The following is a 21375-nucleotide window of genomic DNA, read 5'->3' on the forward strand; positions in this document are numbered from 1 at the left end:
TGTAAACAGACTCCAACGTGCAGCCAGCCACGTTTTTTTAAAGATATGGGAGGCAAATAGTCGAATCACCTGTTGGTAAGCGATTACCGTCGCGCATGGACCCAACACTAACGGGATTGTAAGTGCGATGGCGGCTTTTAAGATGGGAGTACACTCTTTTCTTGAAGCTTTAATCTTTTGAACGCCAAACGGCGTATCCATTTGCCGTGCCACTGACGCCACGGGGGTAAAATTTAGTTTTGTGAATAAATAATGCCAACCTAAAGTGGGGTGTTTTTCAGATTTTCATCAAAAAACGATCGACGTCAAATGCCGTCTTTGGCGTCGTTGTCACGATTTTGCGTTGACGTCAATTGCCGTCTGGCGGTCAAAAGGTTAAAGCAAATACCGCAGGCCACATCATTCCAGTCACACTTACCCGTTTTAGCCTTATACCCCGGCCACATACACATACATACATATATAGGGAAATAGGCAGACATAGTGTGGCCACGCTACGCGTCATCGGCCGCCATATTGCCCTGCATAGGCGTGCATGAACTATAGGGGGCAGCATAGGAGGCGTCAGATTTTTGGCGCGAGGCGCAAAAGTGACGTTTATGCTTCCGATGTAGCCCACAAGATGGCAGAAGCTACTATGCACAAGGAAACGTACTGACGAGAACGGTAGATGGTAGCACTTGCTTTGGCAATGTACATGTGCACATATGCTTCCGATTCAGGCCACAAGATGGCAGACCCTATACTTCCCTCACTACCTCCCATACCATGATACCACTCGTCGAGTGTGTGGCCGATACATAACTTTTTTCTGCAATTTCCCGTACACTCCATGTAGTTTTGTGTGTGTGTGTTTACATACAATAAGGCTTCCTGCACACGAAGAACACAGAGTCGTATTCGTGTTGCATCATAGAGTTGGGGTTTTGGGCGTATTTCGTCTTCACGCCCGTTTGCTCTTTCTGTAAACAAAAATAACTATATCAAAAATGGTTTTAGAAGACACTTATTCGTTTTGAAAGACCTATCCAACGATACCCCACACTATTAGGACAAAAAGGGTGTGTAATGTTTGATATAATTATAAAAAAACTATCATACATTTGTTATAACGCCATTTGATATATTATTGTATGTTATAATGTAATTTTTAGTATACGTTTCCTTTATTATATAGTGATTTCATCTAAACTGTCATTGATATAATGCCTAATGTAATTGACCGAAGCGAAGCGAAGGTCTACGTTTTGACTCGGGCATTTTGCTTTCGTATGTCCGGATGTTCTCCTCTACAGGTCGCAATTCTTAACCGATTCTCATGAAATTTTGTGACCAGATTCTATGACTAAATAATTTTTTTTTGTCAATCCGGTTTTTGGATTTTTTTAAAAATGGCGGAGTCGTGATACCTGTCGCCTAAACAAATAGTCGTATCGATATCATAAGAGTTTTTTCTTTTTGATATATGTTTATAGATTAATAGGCCAAAAATTCAGAAAATTTGTATCACTGGTTTCGGCGGTATTTAGATATTTAGTTTTTACTTGAGAATGAGTAGCTAAATTTCGTCAGCTTTAGTAAGAACTATCATGGCGCATTTTGCAAACGTTCGCTTTTTTGTTTGCATAGGGAGGTCCCTGGTTCCATCCCCAGTAATTGTATGCTGCTTGTTAACTTTTTGTATTTTTTTATACTTAAATTTCGTATCAATTGTTGTTTTTTATTTTATTTTTTTATTTTGAAAAAATGAAAAAAATCGTATTTTTTATTTATCAAGCGCGGGCAAAGCACATTCGTTTATTTTTTGCAACAGATGATGGCTTTTTGCGCTTTAAAGAAAATTTGATTCTTGAATATACGGCGCCATACCTTTGGCCTATGCTCGTCTAGATGGCGACACCATTTTATATTTAACAATTTTTACTCATATCAGTAAAAGAACATGGGTCAAAATCATATGGCGTTCTAAAAATAAAAAAAATCATTTATCCATACATATATACATTTATTGATATTTTTTTTTCATTTTCATTTTAATCCTGTATCGAAAGATGGCAGTAAATTTACTGTGACTACAAAATTTAGTATGACAATAACCCTCTACTACATATAGGGACCGTGCGCGTTGGAGGGTCTGCCATCTTGTGGCCTGAATCGGAAACATGTACATTGCCAAAACAAGTTCTACCATCTACCGTTCTTGTAGGTACGTTTCCTTATGCATGTGGGCTACATCGGAAGCATAAACGTCACATTTACGCCTCACGCCAAAAATCTGACGGCTCCTATGCTACCCCCTATAGTTCACGCACGCCCACTATAGGGACCGTGCGCGTTGGAGGGCCTGCCATCTTGTGGCCTGAATCGGAAACATATGTGCACATGTACATTGCCAAAGCAAGTGCTACCATCTACCGTTCTCGTAAGTACGTTTCCTTGTACATAGTAGGTTCTGCCATCTCGTGGGCTACATCGGAATCATAAACTACACATCTACGCTTCGCGCCAAAGATCTGACGGCTCCTGTGCTGCCCCCTATAGTTCATGCACGTCCCCTATACACTTTATTCTCTTTAGATTAGATATTTAAATTCTTACTCGAGAATAAGTAACCTAATTTCGTCAGCTCATCTAAATGCTATCATAGCGCAGTTGGAAAGACGCTTACAAGCAAGCATATGGGAATAGGTACCCGGTTCGATCCCCAATAAATGCAATTTTTTTTATTTTTTTTTGCACTTAAACATCGTATTGCTGATTGATCAAGCGAGCGCGAAGCGCGAGGTAAGCGTATTCGTTTGAGTTTTTGTTTGAACATTTTTTAGCGGTTTTAGTTCAAGGGCATGGCTGTTCCAGGAGTCAATTTCCACTTACGTTTATAGCATGGGCGGTCACCATCCATAAATCGCAGGGGTCAACATTGCCTAGGGCTAGAACTAGCTGTAGGTTGCTCGTACGTTGCGCTTTCCCGGGCTCAAAGTCTAACTAACAATAATGTTAGTTAGACTTTGAACCTTTTAATTTGGATCGCCTCGCTAAAATGGCCCATAATTTCCGCAAATCATTTTTTCTTCGAGGCAATTACTCCGTTCTCATTTTTTCCCAGTGGAATTTCTTCGCTTTATTTAATTTTTCGTGTACATTTTTTCATAAACTAAATTTTCCTTTTCTCAATTTATTCCCTTTTCTTTTTAATCCCAGTAGTAGTTAAAATAACCAGTAGGTTTTTTTTTCATTAACTAAATATTCTCTATCTCCATATTTTCTCTTTTTTTTTTAATTTAGTGGTAAAAATAACCAGGTTTTTTTCAAATAGGTAGGTTAGGGTTATTTTTTTTGATGACCGTATAAACGAAACTGCTCCCAGAGATAGGTAGGTTAGGGTTATTTTTTTTTGATGACCCTAAAAACGAAACTGCTCCCAGAGATAGGTAGGTTAGGGTTATTTTTTTTTGATGACCCTAAAAACGAATCTGCTCCCACAGATAGGTATGGTTAGAGTTATTGGCTGACAGCGTTTGGTTTTTTACTTGTAGTTTTTTAGATTATGTTTTAATTTTAGTGTTTTTGATATTTGTTGTATGTGAAATACCTACAAGTAACAAATATAATTACTACACTATTAACATACAGTAACAAGAAAATATTATCCTAGATATTTAAAAGAACGAAAACTATAAGGAAAAGATTAATTTAAAAATATTAAAAATAGGCGATTGCGGAAGAAAACCATTGGGAAAATATGGGAACGGAGTAATTGCTACCGAGAATGAATGATTTCGGGAAATTATGGGCAACGCAAAATATGAGAACGGAGTAATTGCCTCGAAGAAAAAATGATTTTCGGAAATTATGGGCCACGCTCGCGCACGAAGCAGTTTACAGTACGGTTACCATCAGTTTGTCACTGACATATACGCCGTCGAGAACGTAATTTACTTTCTATACATCTCGCTCGCACTCGCATATTAGTGCAAACGGGATGTATAGAAAGTAAATTACGTTCTCGACGGCGTTTATGTCAGTGACAAACTGATGGTAACCGTACAGGTTAATTCAAAGGTAATGTTGGTTTCCTAACATAGGTAGAGTTAGACCAAGAAAAGTCTGCAGAGATTTTGACACTGGCACAAATAACATTGGCACTGCGTGTGCTGTCAAAATCTCTGCAGACTTTTCTTGGTCTAACTCTATCCACTTTTCTATACAATTAGTATGGCGACGTGTATACTTAAGGGGCATCGACCGTACACTGACATCGGGATGATATTTTTATCATGTTATTTAGTAGTCATCGTGCGTCTCGCTTGCGCCAATACATGTACGGACAAGAACGAGTGAAATGCACGATAACTAAATGACATCAGTTAGATGTCTTTCTGATATCAGTGTATGTTTGAATTGGCCTGTTAGCCAAAAATTGTTTCGTATGTCCATATGTTCTACTCTACAGGTCGCATTTCTAAACCAATTCCCGAATTTTGTAAGCAATTGATAGTTAAGTTTTTATGGTAAAATTAGATTCTCTAAATTCTTCAAAACAACGGAACCATACATTTATTCAGTTTTAAACTCTGCTCGCGAGGTCTACAGCTCACAGAGCCACTAGTATAATTTTCAAATAGTATATAGTCATGTTTTATAATGACATCTGTTATATTATATTTTTGTATAACGTAATACTTTATACAATTTTATCAAGTATAAATACATATATCTTTGAATTTTTTTTGTCATATTTCATTTACTGATAACAGTGATAACGTAAAGTTTTACATACTTTTTATAACTAGTACGCAGGCCTACTGCTTTTGCTAGCTATTTTATTCTAGGGAGGTGTCAGTTTTAACCTAACCTAACCTATTTTATCACGGTTTTCATTCTGCGGGGGCCGCAGTTCAAACCTAACCTAAACCACTTTTTTGATAGAATATTTTATTCTACCGAGGGTCAAAGTTCTAACCTAACCTAACCCTCCTTTTGTTAGGTAATTATTCGTTTGTCATGCAACTATTATGCTACATAAATAATTATGTGATGTAACTTGCTATAACAAATAATATGCTTTAGAGTATGTAATTATTATGGCAATGTATATTAGACGAAGTGTAAATATACCTTATGACCATTATACCAATAATAACATTATGTATACCGTTAATTAGGTATTACGGTAGTATGCGTGTGTGTGTGTATATGTGTGCGTGTGCGGATTATAAGATAGACGTGTTGTGTGTAGCTCTTGGTGATTTTTATTGGTTACACCTTTAAAATGGCCATACACGATATAAAAAACTTCATAATTAATGTGACAAGTAATTTGACTTCGCTCTCTGAGAAAATTGGAGAACAATCAGCGCTAATTAAGGCTCAAAATGAGAAAATTTTGGCGCAACAAAAACTCATAGAGGCTCAAAAGAAGGTACTTGAAGATTTCTTATCGAGTATCGATACACCAGATATCTCTTTGTATGCGACAGTGCAACCGGTGGACAAGAATAGTAAAGAAACATCAGCCACCACCGCGAGAAGAAAGAGCACAACACCAACCGCTGCGAATATCACCGATCGCGGCCGACGAGCAGCTGAGCGTGCGAGCAAGACGACAGCTTCAACGAGTATAAACCAACCCCGACAAAAACCAAGTGCAGCAGTAAGTGCGAAAAAGATAACAACACCAGTCACTGCATCCACGCACAAACAGACTGCCCCTAAGCAATCGCCGCTGACGACGATGACGGCCGAACTAGCCGAAGTAGATGTTGGGCCACTAAACAAGCTTGAGCATACGGGTAGCGAGAGCAACAATGTACCGACTCCACAGATATCACAAGGCTCACAACCAAACGTAATAAATGAAGGGCCACTAAGCATACTCGAGTCAGCTGAGAGTGAAGATGACAATGCCGGCCAATGGCAACAACCCCGCCGTAAAAATAAAAAAATTAAATCTGCAGTAGTGATTGGAGTGGGCAACGAGGACAACAGCCTGCAATCTGCAGAACGCTTTAAGTATATACAGGCCTGGAATTTCCAACCCGACACCACCACTGACCAGATTAGAAACTTTTTAAATAAGATACAAACTACAAAAGACTATTCCGTGGAGAAAAGAATAATAAAAACCAACCGGCACGCGGCATTCGTAATTGGATTCCCGGAAAGTATTAGCGAGCGGTTAAAATCGCCAACTTCGTGGCCACAAGGAATACGCTTCACAGACTGGTTTCGCGTCAGACCCCGCGAGCAGCGGGGCCCCACCACCGACCGGCCCGCGGCACTCGCGGCAGCGACTCAGTAGATGCGCGGCAGCGCATGCGACGACTGCACACGCTCAAACTAACCACAACAGTGCTCCGATTATTGTATGCCACCAGAACGTGCAATCACTAAACAACAAGACAGATAAGTTGGAGGTGTTATTAAGAACAGATTTAAAATGCGATGTGTTAGCAATTACCGAGCACTGGCTCTCAGACGCAAATTTAAAATGTATTAGCATAGATAAATACCTTCTGGTGTCATCGTATAGCCGTAAAATATCAATTCATGGCGGGTCATGCCTATACGTTAAAGACAATATCAAAGCAGTGAACGTACCCGAACTGACTGATCTATCGAAAGAACTGGTTTGTGAAATATCGGCTATACATTTAATAGACTTTAATTTGTTCGTTATTTGTTTATACCGATCAAATTTAACTAGTGTTAAGGATTTCTTGACCCATCTTGAATGTGTGCTCGAAAAAGCTAACGAACTCAGTCAAAATTTCATCGTAGTAGGTGACATGAATATTAATTGCTTAGGTGAAAAAACATCGGACTTAAAAAATCTCGAGGATATTTTAATGTCCCATAGTTGTATAAATGAAGTTAATTTTCCGACCCGGGTCAGCACAAATACCTCCACGGGACTCGATCACGCGTATTGTAATGTAAATACGGGTTCGGTGACGGCTTCGCCCATGGTAACCAACCTCGGAGACCACCACGCTGTGCGCATTGAATTGGCGGGACAGCGCAGACCACCTTTCACTCAAACACGCGTAACCCGGGAATATTCTTGTATGAACCGGGCTAATTTTAAATTAATGATTGATAGCATAGATTGGATGAAATTTGTTTCAGACACAAGTGCGGCTCACATATTATCAACCAAGTTATGTAACATTCTATCAGAGAAGATTAATATATGTTTTCCATTAAAAAAGAAATCACGTGCAAAAAAAACTGATACCTGGGTTACTTATGACATTTTAAATATTAAATCTTTACTGTTTGACTGTATTCAATTAGAACGGAAGTTTCCATTAAATGAGGAACTAAAAAGTCGCATCAAAAGTTTAAATAATAAATACAACTATGCAATGCAACAATGTAAAAGGGACTTTTATGTAAAACAGATGACCAATGCGCAAAATACATGTAGGGCTATGTGGAATGTGGTTAACAAGGAAAGAGGGAAAACTTCCCAACCTCCCGTTGACTTCACAGAGGTAATTGAATACACGGATGGTGTAAAATATAGCTCAAAAAGGGACGCAGTCGATGCCATGAATGGAAGGTTTGTGGGTGCTGCGCTAGCGTGCGGGGCACCGCGCGCTGACCTTGACCTAGTGCGCGCCCAGCTGAGCGGGAACCGCGCGCCCGCAGACTGTTCTATGAGGCTCACCCCTTTCACTGCTAACGAAGTCCATACTATAATTTCAACCCGTATTCCACATAAAACCACCAAAGACGTTTACGGAGTTTCCATGGACTTACTAAACACGATAGGTTACACCATATCACCTGTGCTAGCTTACCTATTCAACACTTGCCTTAGGGACAAATCGTATCCTGCGCCATTGAAAGTAAGTAAGATTTCGCCCTTATACAAAGGCAAAGGAAAGAGGGAAAATATCGACAATTACAGGCCCGTGTCTATAATACCCTGTATCGATATAAGGATGTTCTGAAAAGACATATGAAGAGATGCCAACTAGAGCCCTCTGACTGGGAGCGGAAGGCAGCGCAGCGGCCCGAATGGCGGCGCCTCATTAATGATAGAGTTAACATTTTTGAGACGGAACGCCGCAGTGAGCTCGACAAAAAACGTGATGAGCTTAAGGCTCGGCCGCCAACCTCAATTTCCTACAACTATGTAGGTGGTGTGCTGACGTGCCCAAAATGCGCTCGAGTATTTAGCAAGAAGATAGGGTATGTGAGCCACCTAAGAGCGCATCAGAGAGTGGATCAGCTACACTCTAATAATACGAGCTAAAAATTGCCTAGTCCAGAGCACACAGTCGCTGGGGCCGAAATCGGTCAGGAAAAGCATCATCATCACCCTGTATCGCTAAGGTGTTGGAGAACGGGCTTTGTCAACGACTAACGACGTTCCTAACCTCGACTTGTGCATTGTCTGAACGACAGTATGCGTACAGAGCCGGGCGCTGCACTGCGGATCTAGTGCGTGAGGTCGTGCGCAGAATTACAGACGCGCTGGAGAGGAAGCAACAGGTTGCAATGATTTGCTGTGACCTCTCCAAAGCCTTCGACGTCGCTGACCACAACGTAATAGCCACCAAACTTCTACATTACGGTATACGTGGCTCTGCGCACGGCCTCCTTACAGACTTATTGCATGGCAGATCCCAAATCGTGGTGGGAGACGGGGGGCAAGCCAAATCGGACCCGCTAACAACATCAATGGGCGTAGCACAGGGATCGTCAGTGTCTAACATTCTGTTCTCCTTGCTGTTAAACGATCTACCCGAAGCGATATCGGCTGCTGACATATTAATGTATGCAGATGATGTCGCTGGCATTATATCCGCCCCAAGTGTTGACAGCCTGGAGATCGGGTTGAACGATGCTGCAAATCAGTTGTCCCGGTGGTTCTGCCTTAATGGTTTAGCACTAAATCTAACCAAAACACACTTTCTCCATTTCCACCTCGGTGGCCGCGAACCCAGACCGCTGACAATTAAGGCCGACGAAGTTAGCTTGGAACAAGTGGAGGCCACTACCTTTTTAGGTTTCAAAATAGACCAGAAACTGACTTGGGCAACCCATATTGACCAGCTGTGTGGTAAGCTAGGTGGCGCCTGCTTCGCTCTGCGCCGCCTGGCCCGTGTCGTGCCGAAGCATACCGTGCGGACAAGCTACTACGCGACCGTCCACTCCCTGTTGCAATACGGTGCTGAAATGTGGGGACGCGCCGCAGAATGGGAGCGCGCGTTCCGATTACAAAAAAGAGCCGTAAGATCTGTGGTCCAGGTAGCACAGGAAACCTCAGTAAGACCATATTTCAAAGAGCTGGGAATATTAACTCTGCCGTCGATAGTAATCTATCAGATAGCAATTTATACATATGTCAATTTAAGCGAATACAAAAAACGCTCAGATTCGGCGCGCTGTTTGCGGCACCCAAATATGCTTCTCCCTGTGAAGCGACGACTGGCGAAGTCCGAGAAGGTCACTCACGTGATGGGTCCGACCGTATACAATAAATTACCTGCAGAGGTCACCTCCGCCCCATCCTTGCAATGTTTTAAAACCAAACTAAAAGCATGGCTTCTCGGGCACACATTTTATAGTTATAATGAATTTTTAAATGTAAAGATATAATATACTACCTATACATAGTATATTATAATATTATGTTGAATAAATCACGTACTAGGTACGTGGATAAATATAATATGATACTGTACCTAGTAATATGTAAATTGACATGTAATATTAATGATATTATAAATAAATATGAATATGAATATGAATATGAATATGCCATTTATTACGTTATACAAAATAACGATATATCAAACTATAATATATGAAAAGTAATTATAACAATTGTAATAAACCCGGACAAAAAATAAAATAAAAACTTTTTGTATGGGAAGTACCCTAAATAAAAAAAATATACTTTTAGGGTTCCGTACCTCAAAAGGAAAAAACGGAACCCTTATAGGATCACTCGTGCGTCTGTCTGTCTGTCTGTCTGTCCGTCTGTCACAGCCGATTTTCTCCGGAACTACTGGACCAATCAAGTTGAAATTTGGTACACATATGTAAGTTTGTGACCCGAATACGGACATATAACGTAAACAAATGAATTTTAAACATGGGGGCCACTTTTGGGGGGTAAATGAAAAAATGAAAAAAAAAATTTTTCAAACTTTATCATGTTACATATCAAATGAAAGAGCTTATTGTAAGGATTTCAAATAAATTTTTTTTATAATTTTCGAATCAACAGTTTAGAAGTTATTCAAGAAAATAGGCAAAAAATGACCATCCCCCCCCCCCCCTTATCTCCGAAACTACTAGGTCTAAAATTTTGAAAAAAATACATTAAATAGGTCTATACCTATAGATGACAGGAAAACCTATTAGAAATGTACAGTCAAGCGGACTTAATTACAGTTTTTAATCCGACCCCTACGGATTTTTTAAAGAGATTTCACTCACGTTTCACATAAAAAATACATTGTTAACAGTGCCGGATTACTTAGAGTAGTAGTTTTCTTAGAGTAATTGGTGATAATTTTCTGATAAGATAATCATTTTAAATATTTAACGGTCTTACCTACTTACGAGTAATTGTAAGGTCAAATTAAAAATAATGTTTAAAAAAAATGTTAAATTGAGAGCTAGCTTAAAGTTTTTTGTACTCGTCGACTTTAATGGTTGAATTAATAAAGACTTTGTAACCAATAAGCAAAACAAGCACGTGCTTACGGCACCACGTTCAGGGAGGGCACCAAAATGCCAGGTTGAAAAAGGTGAACAAATTTTAAAATTAGGGACAGACACATCGTTTTTACCACACGATTTTTTTAGCTGTCCAAAAGCTAATTTGCAAAAATAATGGCGCGTAATTCTTTGGGAAACAATCGGTAGCAGTAGAAGAGTCGTGATTACATGCATAGATTCGATTTCAACCCACTCTTTTGCAGTTCGGCGTTAGGTCTTATGCGAGGCCTTCTGCCTTACGGCAAAGTTGATCTTCTGCCTTAATTACACTTGGGCGTGGATCCAAATCCAAGCTTTCCTCTTTCGCAGCTGGGCCTACTGCCTTTCTCACACTTCGCCAATTCAATTCCAAGCTCTGTGCTTTCTTGCATATTTTATGCATGAAAACAACCTCGCTGAGACCCTTAAATATCGAGCCCTATGCGAAGCTAGGCTGATAGAAAACTGTCCCATCCCTTCTCTGTATGAAATCCTGGATTCGCGCCTGGTTGGGACTAAAACTAAAATTGCGTTTTTATATCGAAAAGTTTTCGCGCTCGCTTCGCTCGCGTTTTCAATTACTTTATGAGGTATGATAAAGGTGACATTCGGGTGGCGACTGCAGCAACATTACTCTGTTGCAACGTTACTGCTGCAGTACTGTCAACTTCCGTGATAAAATGATGTGACTGATTTCCATACTAAAAGTAAAAATGTACAACTGTCTATCATATTGCGTTTTTATATCGAAAAATTTCCGCGCTCGCTTCGCTCGCGTTTCTATTACTTTCTACGCTATGATAAAGGTGACATTCGGATGGCGACTGCAACAGCATTAGGTACTCTGTTGCAACATTACTGCTGCGGCAAATTTCGTGATAAAATGATGTGACTGATTTCCATTCTCAGCTGTAACGCGGCAATGAACTTCTCTCAATTTACCAAAAAATCAATGTAATCTTGATGACGCGAGGGAGAGGGGGCACCTAGAAATGCTTAGGGCATCAAAATATCTTAATCCGGCACTGATTGTTAAAAATTGTGTAATATACGGAACCCTTGGAACGCGAGTCCGACTCGCACTTGGCCGGTTTTTATTTTACCGTTCTGTTGCGATGCATGATTTATATATCCATGCCAAATCGCAGCTGTCTAGCACTAACGGTCACGGAGCAAAGCCTCGGACAGACAGACAGTCAGACAGACATGGCGATACTTTAAGGGTTTCTAGGTGACTACGAAACCCGAAAAAGTGATTATAGTAGCAAATTTCATCGAAATCGTTAGAGCTGTTTCCGAGATCCAAGAAACATATAAATATACAAGAATTAATTAATTAAGGTATAGGATAAATATGTAAGATAATATGGGGCATTATCTATGAAACGGGACCTTATTGACGATGGCGCATACGCCACACAGCGTCGCGCGGCATTGTATTTATATCGAAGCATCGTTTATAATGGCGTAAGCGCCATCGACAATAAGGTCCCTTTTCAAAGATAACGTCACATATAAGGTATAATAATCTTAACCTCAGGAACGATTTACTTACCAAAATATCGAAACCAATGTCTCTAATAATCTCGAGTAGAATGTCATATGGCGGCTCAATACTGCTCTCCGATGGCATGTCACTGCAACAAATATTATTTTATTACAATACTATTTTTTTTAAACCCCAAATAAAGGTAGGTAATACAAAATATACTTAAAATCATTGATAAATATAAGTAAAGAAAGAGCGGTAACTCCATACATCAGTTTTCTTACCAAAACGCGAGTTATTTTGTAGTCGACATCTAGCGTCAAGTAGTGGATCTATCAGTAGAGTATTACTGTCACTTTTATTGACATTACCTGTAATGATACAGTAATGGTCCGAGGTTGATCCAGTAGCCGCCGGGCTCTAGAATGGCGTATATCCTCTCTATAAACTCTATCACTATTACTGACATTATTATTGACATTACCTGTAATTATACAGTAATAGTCCGAGGTTAATCCAGTAGCCACCGGGCTCTAAAATGGCGTATATCCTCTCTATAAACTCTATCAGTATTACTGACATTATTATTGACATTACCTGTAATGATACAGTAATGGTCCGAGGTTGATCCAGTAGCCGCCGGGCTCTAGAATGGCGTATATCCTCTCTATAAACTCTATCACTATTACTGACATTATTATTGACGTTACCTGTAATGATACAGTAATAGTCCGAGGTTAATCCAGTAGCCACCGGGCTCTAAAATGGCGTATATCCTCTCTATAAACTCTATCAGTATTACTGACATTATTATTGACATTACCTGTAATGATACAGCAGTGGCCCGAGGTTGATCCAGTAGCCGCCGGGCTCTAGAATGGCGTATATCCTCTCTATAAACTCTATCACTATTACTGACATTATTATTGACATTACCTGTAATGATACAGCAGTGGCCCGAGGTTGATCCAGAAGCCACCGGGCTCTAGAATGGCGTATATCCTCCCTATAAACCCTATCAGTATTACTGACATTATTATTTATTATTTCTATTCTATTCTATTCTATTATTGACATTACCTGTAGTGATACAGTAATAGTCCGAGATTGATCCAGTAGCCACCGGGCTCTAAAATGGCGTATATCCTCTCTATAAACTCTATCAGTATTACTGACATTATTATTGACATTACCTGTAATGATACAGCAGTGGCCCGAGGTTGATCCAGTATTACTGACATTATTATTGACATTACCTGTAGTAATACAGTAGTGGTCTGAGGTTGATCCAGAAGCCACCGGGCTAAAATGGCGTATATCCGCTCTATAATCTCTATCAGTATTACTGACATTATTATTGACATTACCTGTAATGATACAGGTGTGGTCCGAGGTTGATCCAGAGGCCACCGGGCTCTAGAATGGCGTATATCCTCTCTATAAACTCTATCAGTATTACTGACATTATTATTGCTACCTGTAATGATACAGTAGTTGTCCGAGGTTGATCCAGAAGCCACCGGGCTCTAGAATGGCAAATATCCTCCCTATAAACTCTATCAGTATTACTGACATTATTATTGACGTTACCTGTAATGATACAGCAGGGGTCCGAGGTTGATCCAGAAGCCGCCGGGCTCTAGAATGGCGTATATCCTCTCTATGAACTCTATCACGTTGGGCGCGCAGTCTATGAAGAAACAAGACGCCACGCAGTTCCACTGCTCTGCTTCCGTGTACACCTGGCAAAATTAGTTTATGTCATTCATTTTTAACTATTTATCGGGCAAAAATGAACCCTATCAGTTTGAAATAATGTTCAAAATCGTTGTGGGAAATACATAATACCTTCTTTCCTTAAGGCTTAGTTCAAGATTTTATCGACGACTGTACTTTTCTTTCTGGTGAGTTTTTGTGAGTTTTTGATTTGTGAGTTTATGTTATTTTTGTACATATTTACGTGATACACAGGAAGAAGGGAGGTTCCTTCTTCCTACATATCACGTGATTTTTAAAGTGCGAGATGTAGGCAAAATAATATATACAACACAAAATAACTAAGAAGTACGAATCAATGACAAATATGTACAAAAAAAAAATTAAATTTACCTTTAGCTTATTGTAACGTAACGTTGTTTCTTACAGAAACCCCAGCTCGCAGATCACATTATTAACGTAAACAGGGTCGCCATGCTTAAAGGGCACAGGTCCTAAAATTTCATAAAGAAACAAGAATTTGACACTATTGGTAGGATTGATAGAAACCCATACTGGCGCCATCTCCTTCTTCTAAGCTTCGACCGGCAAACCTCATGTGAAGATAGCGGAACTAACCTTGAGAAAATCCCCAGCAGTCATGGAAAACTGGTGATTCGGTCGGTCACCGCCAGGCCTCACGTCAGGGAAGGTGACCCCTTGTAGTTGATGCTCGCAGGTCACATTATTGGCGTATTGCTGAACACGGTCGCCATGTAAATATGAAGACGGGACATACCTTGAGAAAATCTCCAGCGGTCATGGAAAAGTGGTGATTCGTTCGTTCACCACCAGGCCTCACGTCAGGGAAGGTGACCCCTGGTAGTTGATGCTCGCAGGTCACATTATTGGCGTATTGAACACGGCCGCCATGTAAGTATGAAGGCAGGTCTAACCTTGAGAAAATCCCCAGCGGTCATGGAAAAGTGGTGATTCGGTCGGTCACCGCCAGGCCTCACGTCAGGGAAGGTGACCCCTTGCAGTTGATGCTCGCAGGTTACATTATTCACGTATTGGTGAAGCCACGGGTGGACTGTGTACTTGTTCGCCTAAAACAAGAAGTCTTTATGAATTATTGAATATTTTAAAAGGGTATCTATGTTTTGAGTATTTGCCAATAATTAAAAAGGTATAAACAATAGAAAAAGGTAAAAAAATAGTTTTAACAAGTGCTACACTAATGTCATATACTCCGCATCAATGTCAGACAATGCTATAGACCGTTAGCGCGATATATGAATAGATGAAACGGAGTTTTAAAGAAAGCCAAAATGGCTGCCTAACCTATAATATAACCTATAATAGTCATGTGAACTTTGCTTCAGTGGTTGTGAGCTTGAGATGAAATAGCTCACCTCAGGCCCCTCAGGGCACCGGTTGACTATGAAGTTGCTCGCAAATAGCATGAAGAGCGAGAACTCGTTCCCCTGGCAGCTGTAGCCTCGGGCTGCGATCTCCCACGCGAGGTGACCAGTCCGGCACACGAAGAGCACTTCGATCCTTGTCCATACAGCTATATACTCTGTCTCAGTGGTTGTGAACGCAACACAGATGAAACATCTCACCTCAGGGCACCGGTTGAGTATGAAGTTGCTCGCGAATAGCATGAAGAGCGAGAACTCGTTCCCCTGGCAGCTGTAGCCTCGGGCTGCGATCTCCCACGCGAGGCGACCGAGGCCCGCCCCGGGAACTAGAACTTTGATGCGGCTGCGTTCACTGAAAACAATAATACTATCAATACCATCATAATCAACAATAAAAGCAATGAGTTTGTAGAGTCGGCAACGCGCGTGTAAAAAGTTTACATGCGGTGTGTGCGGTGGAATTAACATCAGGCTGGCCGCACACATATTTACCACCGTTGTGGTATTAAATAAAATCAGTCAGCTAACATATTTTTGTGGCAGCTGGGGACCTAGACCTAGAGGGACTAGAGTTAGACCAAGAAAAGTCTGCGGCGATTTTGATAGCCCACGCAGTGCATGTGTTATTTTAAACGTCAAACTTCTATGAAATTATGACGTATGAATAACATTTGCACTATGTGGGCTGTCAAAATCGCTGCAGACTTTTCTTGGTCTAACTCTAAAATCAAGTGAATGGTTATTTACATTTACCATCAAAACGACGGACTTAAGTGGTAAGCCTATAACTGCAAATCAGAAGTACGAGGTCGTCAGTAGTTTTGCGAAGGCACTGTGAATGTCATCCCGCTTTGTATGGTAGGGCACAGCACAGCGGATGTCGTTCCAGATCTAGAGCAGAGCCCAACCTTACAGAAAACTGCAGCCAAATAACACTAGACCCTACTGTGTTGCTGGTGAGTAAGGTTGCCAGTTATGGGGTTTGGAGTGTTAGGGTCGGCAACGCGCATGCAACACCTCTGGAGTTGCATGCGTCCATAGGCTACGGAGACTGCTTACCATACAACAGATGATGAGGCCAATGATGAGTATAAAGAAAAAACTCCTAGTTCGACACCTACCTGTATTCGTCCAGTGGGAATATGGGTTTGTAGCACTGATCGCGCTCCGCGGCGCCGAGCGCGCTCCAATCGCGGACTATGTTCTTCAGTACTGACACTACCTGAACGTATTAAATATGTATGTACCTGTATTCATCCAGAATACTACCTGATTAATTAAATGCCTACCTATATTCGTCGAGTGGGAACCTCTCCTCCATCTCCTCTAATATGGGCTTGTAGCACTGATCTCGCTCCGCGGCGCCGAGCGCGCTCCAATCGCGGACTATGTTCTTCAGTACTGACACTACCTGGAAGAGAGAGAAGTTTATATACATCGGTAGATGGCGTTGTACTAGTATTGACATTCAAAATTCGAACATCTCTGAAAAACGAAGGAATTAGATTTAACCCCATTTCTATTATCACAATCAGTCAAAATTATGTTTTATTCGCAGTTGTTGTAGTTGCAGCCGAAACTGTCCGTATGTCTGTCAGTCCGTCCGTCCGAACGTCTCATGCAAGTTGTTGTCAATCATCATCATCATACCTTGTCAACGTCGTGCTGCATCGTATGCTGCTTGTGCGAGCTGATCTCTCTGTATGTCTGTCAGTCCGTCCGTCCATCCATCCATTGTCTGTCGTTTCAAATGGTCACATTTATTTGTGCGCCACGATGTCCACAATAAGCAACAAATATTTGAATGTATGCAAGAAAGCCTGAGGAACTCTCCGCGCGACCTTGTATTCATCCCTACGCGTCACGCACCGCAAAAGGTGCAAGAGCCTGTAGGTTGCCACACGCGCTTATGGACGGACGATGCTTTAATTTTACTAATTTTATTTTACTTTAGTGTGTGTGTGTGTGTGTATATCCATCCACTCTTGCAAGTTGTTGTCAATCATCATCATCATACCTTGTCAACGTCGTGCTGCATCTTATGCTGCTTGTGCGAGCTGATCTCGCAGTTGTTGTAGTTGCAGCCGAAACTCTCCGCGCCGTTGCTCCCGTTGTCCGTCGTCGTGTGGTCCACGTTCTCGAACATTGTGTCCACGTCCTGTTGAATAATTAACAAATCACTACAGCTTATAACACAAAAGCCCCAGTCGCGTCAGTCAGCTTTTCGTTATGTTTTACATGTTGCTGACCCTTTATAAATCTTAGCATGTCAAACTGATAAACTGAAATTGAAGACATATATGAATAAAAGTGCCCAGGCCTGGGATCGAACCAGTGTCTTCTGCATTCGCGGCAGACGCCATAACCACTAGACTAGATGCGAAAATTACCTTTATAATTAGATGCACCACACTGTTGTTTATGTCCAGACACTTCTTAAACTTGGAGAGGTAGGACTTGTATTTCTCTTCGCTGGTCCGTGGAGGGCAGTTTGACGATCATCTCTAACTTCTGTATTGTCGTATCCCTACCCTTATTGACGGCTGATTTCAGTAAAGCATTCGATACAGTAAACCCTGTGCTATTACTGGATAAACTTTCAAGATGCGGCATTGGTGAGCCATTGAGTTGGTTCAGACTGTATCTGATGTACCATAAACTGTCTGTGGCGAATGGAGAGCAGTGAAGGCCATTTTAGCCTCGGCAGGTGTAACTTGTACCTCAAGGATCTCATTTAGGCCCCCTGCTCATTTTAATTTTTATAAACGACATAGTCAACTGTAGAAATTCTGAAGTCTATCTTACCCAGGGCCGTCTTAATCTATGCTGGGGCCCCTGGGCATATAAGAATTTGGGGCCCTATTGGAAAGTAAAGAAAGCCAATTGAACTAACATTTTTCTACTATGATCTTCTATTTATTATGGGTAATCAAATATACTGTTACTGTCTGTTCTTCGGGGCCCCCTGAGGATGGGGGCCCTGGGCACGGGCCTCGTGTGCCCTTATGGTAAAGACGGTACTGATCTTACCTTAGATAGTAAATTACCTTGATAATTAGATGTACAACACTGTTGTTGATGTCCAGACACTTCTTAAACTTGGAGAGGTAGGACTTGTATTTCTCGAGCCGCCGCTGGTGCGTGGACGGCAGTTTGGCGATCATCTTCTCAGACTTCTGTATTCTGTCGAGACTGCATAGTCTGTGAATAAATTTGAAATTTGAGTAAATCAACTTTTTCTTGACACTCGTTGCCAAGGTTAGTCGCCTGGGTCACTATTACAACCAGTTCAATGGTATTCAAAATAACCAAACATTTTTATGGCAGTTATAAGCCTTATCCATAATGGATCATCTTCTAAGCAAATTAGTAGAATGTAGGATAAGCTTTATTTTAACAAACTATGCTAGTATGTACTATCACCTGGCTGATGGGACAGAATATTAAAAAAAAATTGATCCACGCATTTACTAAATTACTTTTCAATTTGTGTATTTCAACTTTGATAGATAGCAAAATCATGCAGCTACAAAAGGCGACCTTAATCCCACACGGCATTCTCTACCTCTCTACCACTCAACCTGTAGGCCAAACAAAAGCGTAGTCGGTGCAGGGTATGTAAAAAACAAAAAATTAAAAAAACATGTCACACGAGTGACTTAAAACAAGTGAGTCTAAACCGTAAAATTGTTCAATGTTAGTATGTCTCACAACAGTTTAAATTCGGAAATTTAAATAAGTAAATTCATTGAGTTTTTATATCAGGGTCGATCAACTATTTCTTGTTGTTATTCTGTCCCATCAGCCAGGAGACAATAGTAGCATAGCTTCTTCTACAAACATGCTTAGTAGATGTCCCATTATGGAAAGGCCTTATAACTACCAAAAAAATCAAGTTTGGTTCATTTAAATACGAAATAACTAGTATTTTAAGAGTGACCCAGGAGACCGTAACCATGGCAACTAGTGACAAGAAAAAGTTGATTCACCCTCAAGTTTTATTTTAGTTGCAAGCTTTTATCGCCAACTGTATTTTTCTTTCAACAGACTTCTCATAAAAATTATAACAACCTCAGAGCAGTCAGAACCCCTCAAAATTGCATTGTTGTATCACCATTGGACTTCATCAGATCAGCTTGATCGCTGACCTGCCTTTCATAAGTATGCCAAATGCAACTATTATGTATATTTAAATCTGACACAATCATATTTGTCGAGCCATATGAATTTGTTATTGTACAAGATTTCAATGCAGCTACATAATACCTTCGGCCACACTGTTAACTGTACATCACTGGATCTTATGCCTTTTGTACTAAGGTTCACCGATGTACGGTTAGGAGTGTTGCTGTTTGTACAAAATTAAATAGAAATAACACTATTTTAAACCTAGTTTCTCCGCATGCACCTAATATAAACAGGTTTGTAGATAACAAACTGCATTTGTTTGTTTTTATCTAAATTGATTAGGCAATCAGGATGATGCAACATGGGTCTAATTATAGAAATATAGTTTATCAAATAATTATCATGCATTAGTGTATGCACCAAACACCTAGAGTCTAGACTATTAATGACTAGCGGCCCGCCCCGGCTTCGCATGGGTTAACAAATACATCTAAACCTTCCTCAAGAATAACTCTGTTGATAGGTGAAAACCGCATAAAAATCCGTTAAGTAGTTTTGGGTTTATCACGAACATACAAACAGACAGACGTGGCGGGGGGACTTTGTTTTATAAGAATTATAAGGTGTAGGGATTAGAGCATTATTTAGACTACAACATTCTCTGGCTGAATAATTTGAATCTAAACAAATTTTGTAATTAAAAAAAAAAGAAAGTCTGCCCTTATTATCAGAGGTCGGCGAGGGTGAGCTATTTGCCTTATAATATGACGTCAGACATGTCAAATTATAAGATAAATAGATCACCCTCACCGGCCTCTGCTTATTATGTACTGGTTATACCTACAAATTAAAATAAAAACAGCACATTGAACTTTGTTACTGTTAGTGTGCTTTTAAAAAGTAATAAATAAAAACAAACAAAAGGAAAACATTTTTTTATCTATGATCCTTGAGTATTGCTTCATATTGTGACAGAATTTACAATGTACATACGTTAAAAATGCGTTGCACAACGAACAAAACAAAAAATATTAATAAATAGTTAAAAACATACACACAATAAATCTAATTAGATTTCAATAAGATACACCTACAAAAATAACACTCCTTATAAAAGATAAAAAAAAACACAACAGCAACATCGTTTAATATACCTATCTTTAACAGCATTCGATTTAAACAAGAACAATACATTATTTATTCAACACATTAGACCCATTTACGTATTAAACAACCAACACACAGATAATTAGCCTTGAGAAGTAGCAAACACGAACCATAGCATCAAGGATGCAGGGCCACCGGTCCACACGTGTAAGCGACATAAACAAACCTTTTGTTACACCTAACCAGGCTAATTTAATCGTCACCCACTTACAACAAAGAACTGTTGCCAAGCGGAAATTTAACCTCTTCGAGAAGAAAAACGCGCCGGAAAACTTGAAAAAAAGTAAAAAATCAAGTCATAGGGTAGATTAAAGTTTTTTTTAAAGGATTTACTTACTTATAATATTTAAAAGCGGTCACAACGGCGCGAAAGTGGGCTCGCTCCTTCGCCTCATCTATTTCGTCTGCTGCTGTGTTTGAAGACATTTTTCTAGCTTTTATAGGACGCCTGTATAAAAATAAGGCGTTGGGCCAGCTAGAGGTGATATCAATCACCGTAATTAGTTAGAAATAGAATGAAAATTCTTGGTGTTCTTCCTTGCTTCGGCCGTTACCTCGTCCCGCCTGCCTGCCGCCTGCGCTGCGCCCCGCCCGATCGTATACTGTCAGCTGTCACTGTCAGTGTCAACGTTCATTTAGGCGTTTTTTACCATTGGTGAATTTCAGTTATAACTGGTATAACTGTTATAAGTCTTAATTTTGGCTGCAATGATTTTATATGCTCAAAAACCTGAAACAATAAAAAAATAT

General features: G+C 40.3%; 1 protein-coding gene across 3 annotated transcripts; it reads right to left on the bottom strand.

The window, feature by feature from the left end:
• Positions 1 to 779: 779 nt before the first annotated feature.
• LOC134802773 (carnosine N-methyltransferase) lies at positions 780 to 21241 on the bottom strand. Of its 3 annotated transcripts, XM_063775471.1 has the most exons (9): positions 20963 to 21240; positions 18378 to 18531; positions 17348 to 17488; positions 16620 to 16741; positions 15532 to 15682; positions 14863 to 15015; positions 13802 to 13953; positions 12278 to 12359; positions 780 to 962 (listed from the first exon to the last, which is right to left on the bottom strand). In XM_063775471.1, the coding sequence occupies exons 1-9, from the start codon at positions 21049 to 21051 to the stop codon at positions 855 to 857; spliced, it is 1152 nt and encodes a 383-aa protein (XP_063631541.1). In that variant the 5' UTR covers positions 21052 to 21240; the 3' UTR covers positions 780 to 854. The 3 variants fall into 3 exon arrangements, with proteins under 3 accessions (XP_063631541.1, XP_063631543.1, XP_063631542.1); XM_063775473.1 differs by lacking the exons at positions 780 to 962; positions 12278 to 12359 and adding an exon at positions 12947 to 13111 and having other exon boundaries at positions 13781 to 13953; positions 20963 to 21241; XM_063775472.1 differs by lacking the exons at positions 780 to 962; positions 12278 to 12359 and adding an exon at positions 13564 to 13655 and having other exon boundaries at positions 13781 to 13953; positions 20963 to 21241.
• Positions 21242 to 21375: the final 134 nt, after the last annotated feature.

Source organism: Cydia splendana, chromosome 25, assembly GCF_910591565.1.
Source record: "Cydia splendana chromosome 25, ilCydSple1.2, whole genome shotgun sequence".
NCBI classification, from domain to species: domain Eukaryota; kingdom Metazoa; phylum Arthropoda; class Insecta; order Lepidoptera; family Tortricidae; genus Cydia; species Cydia splendana.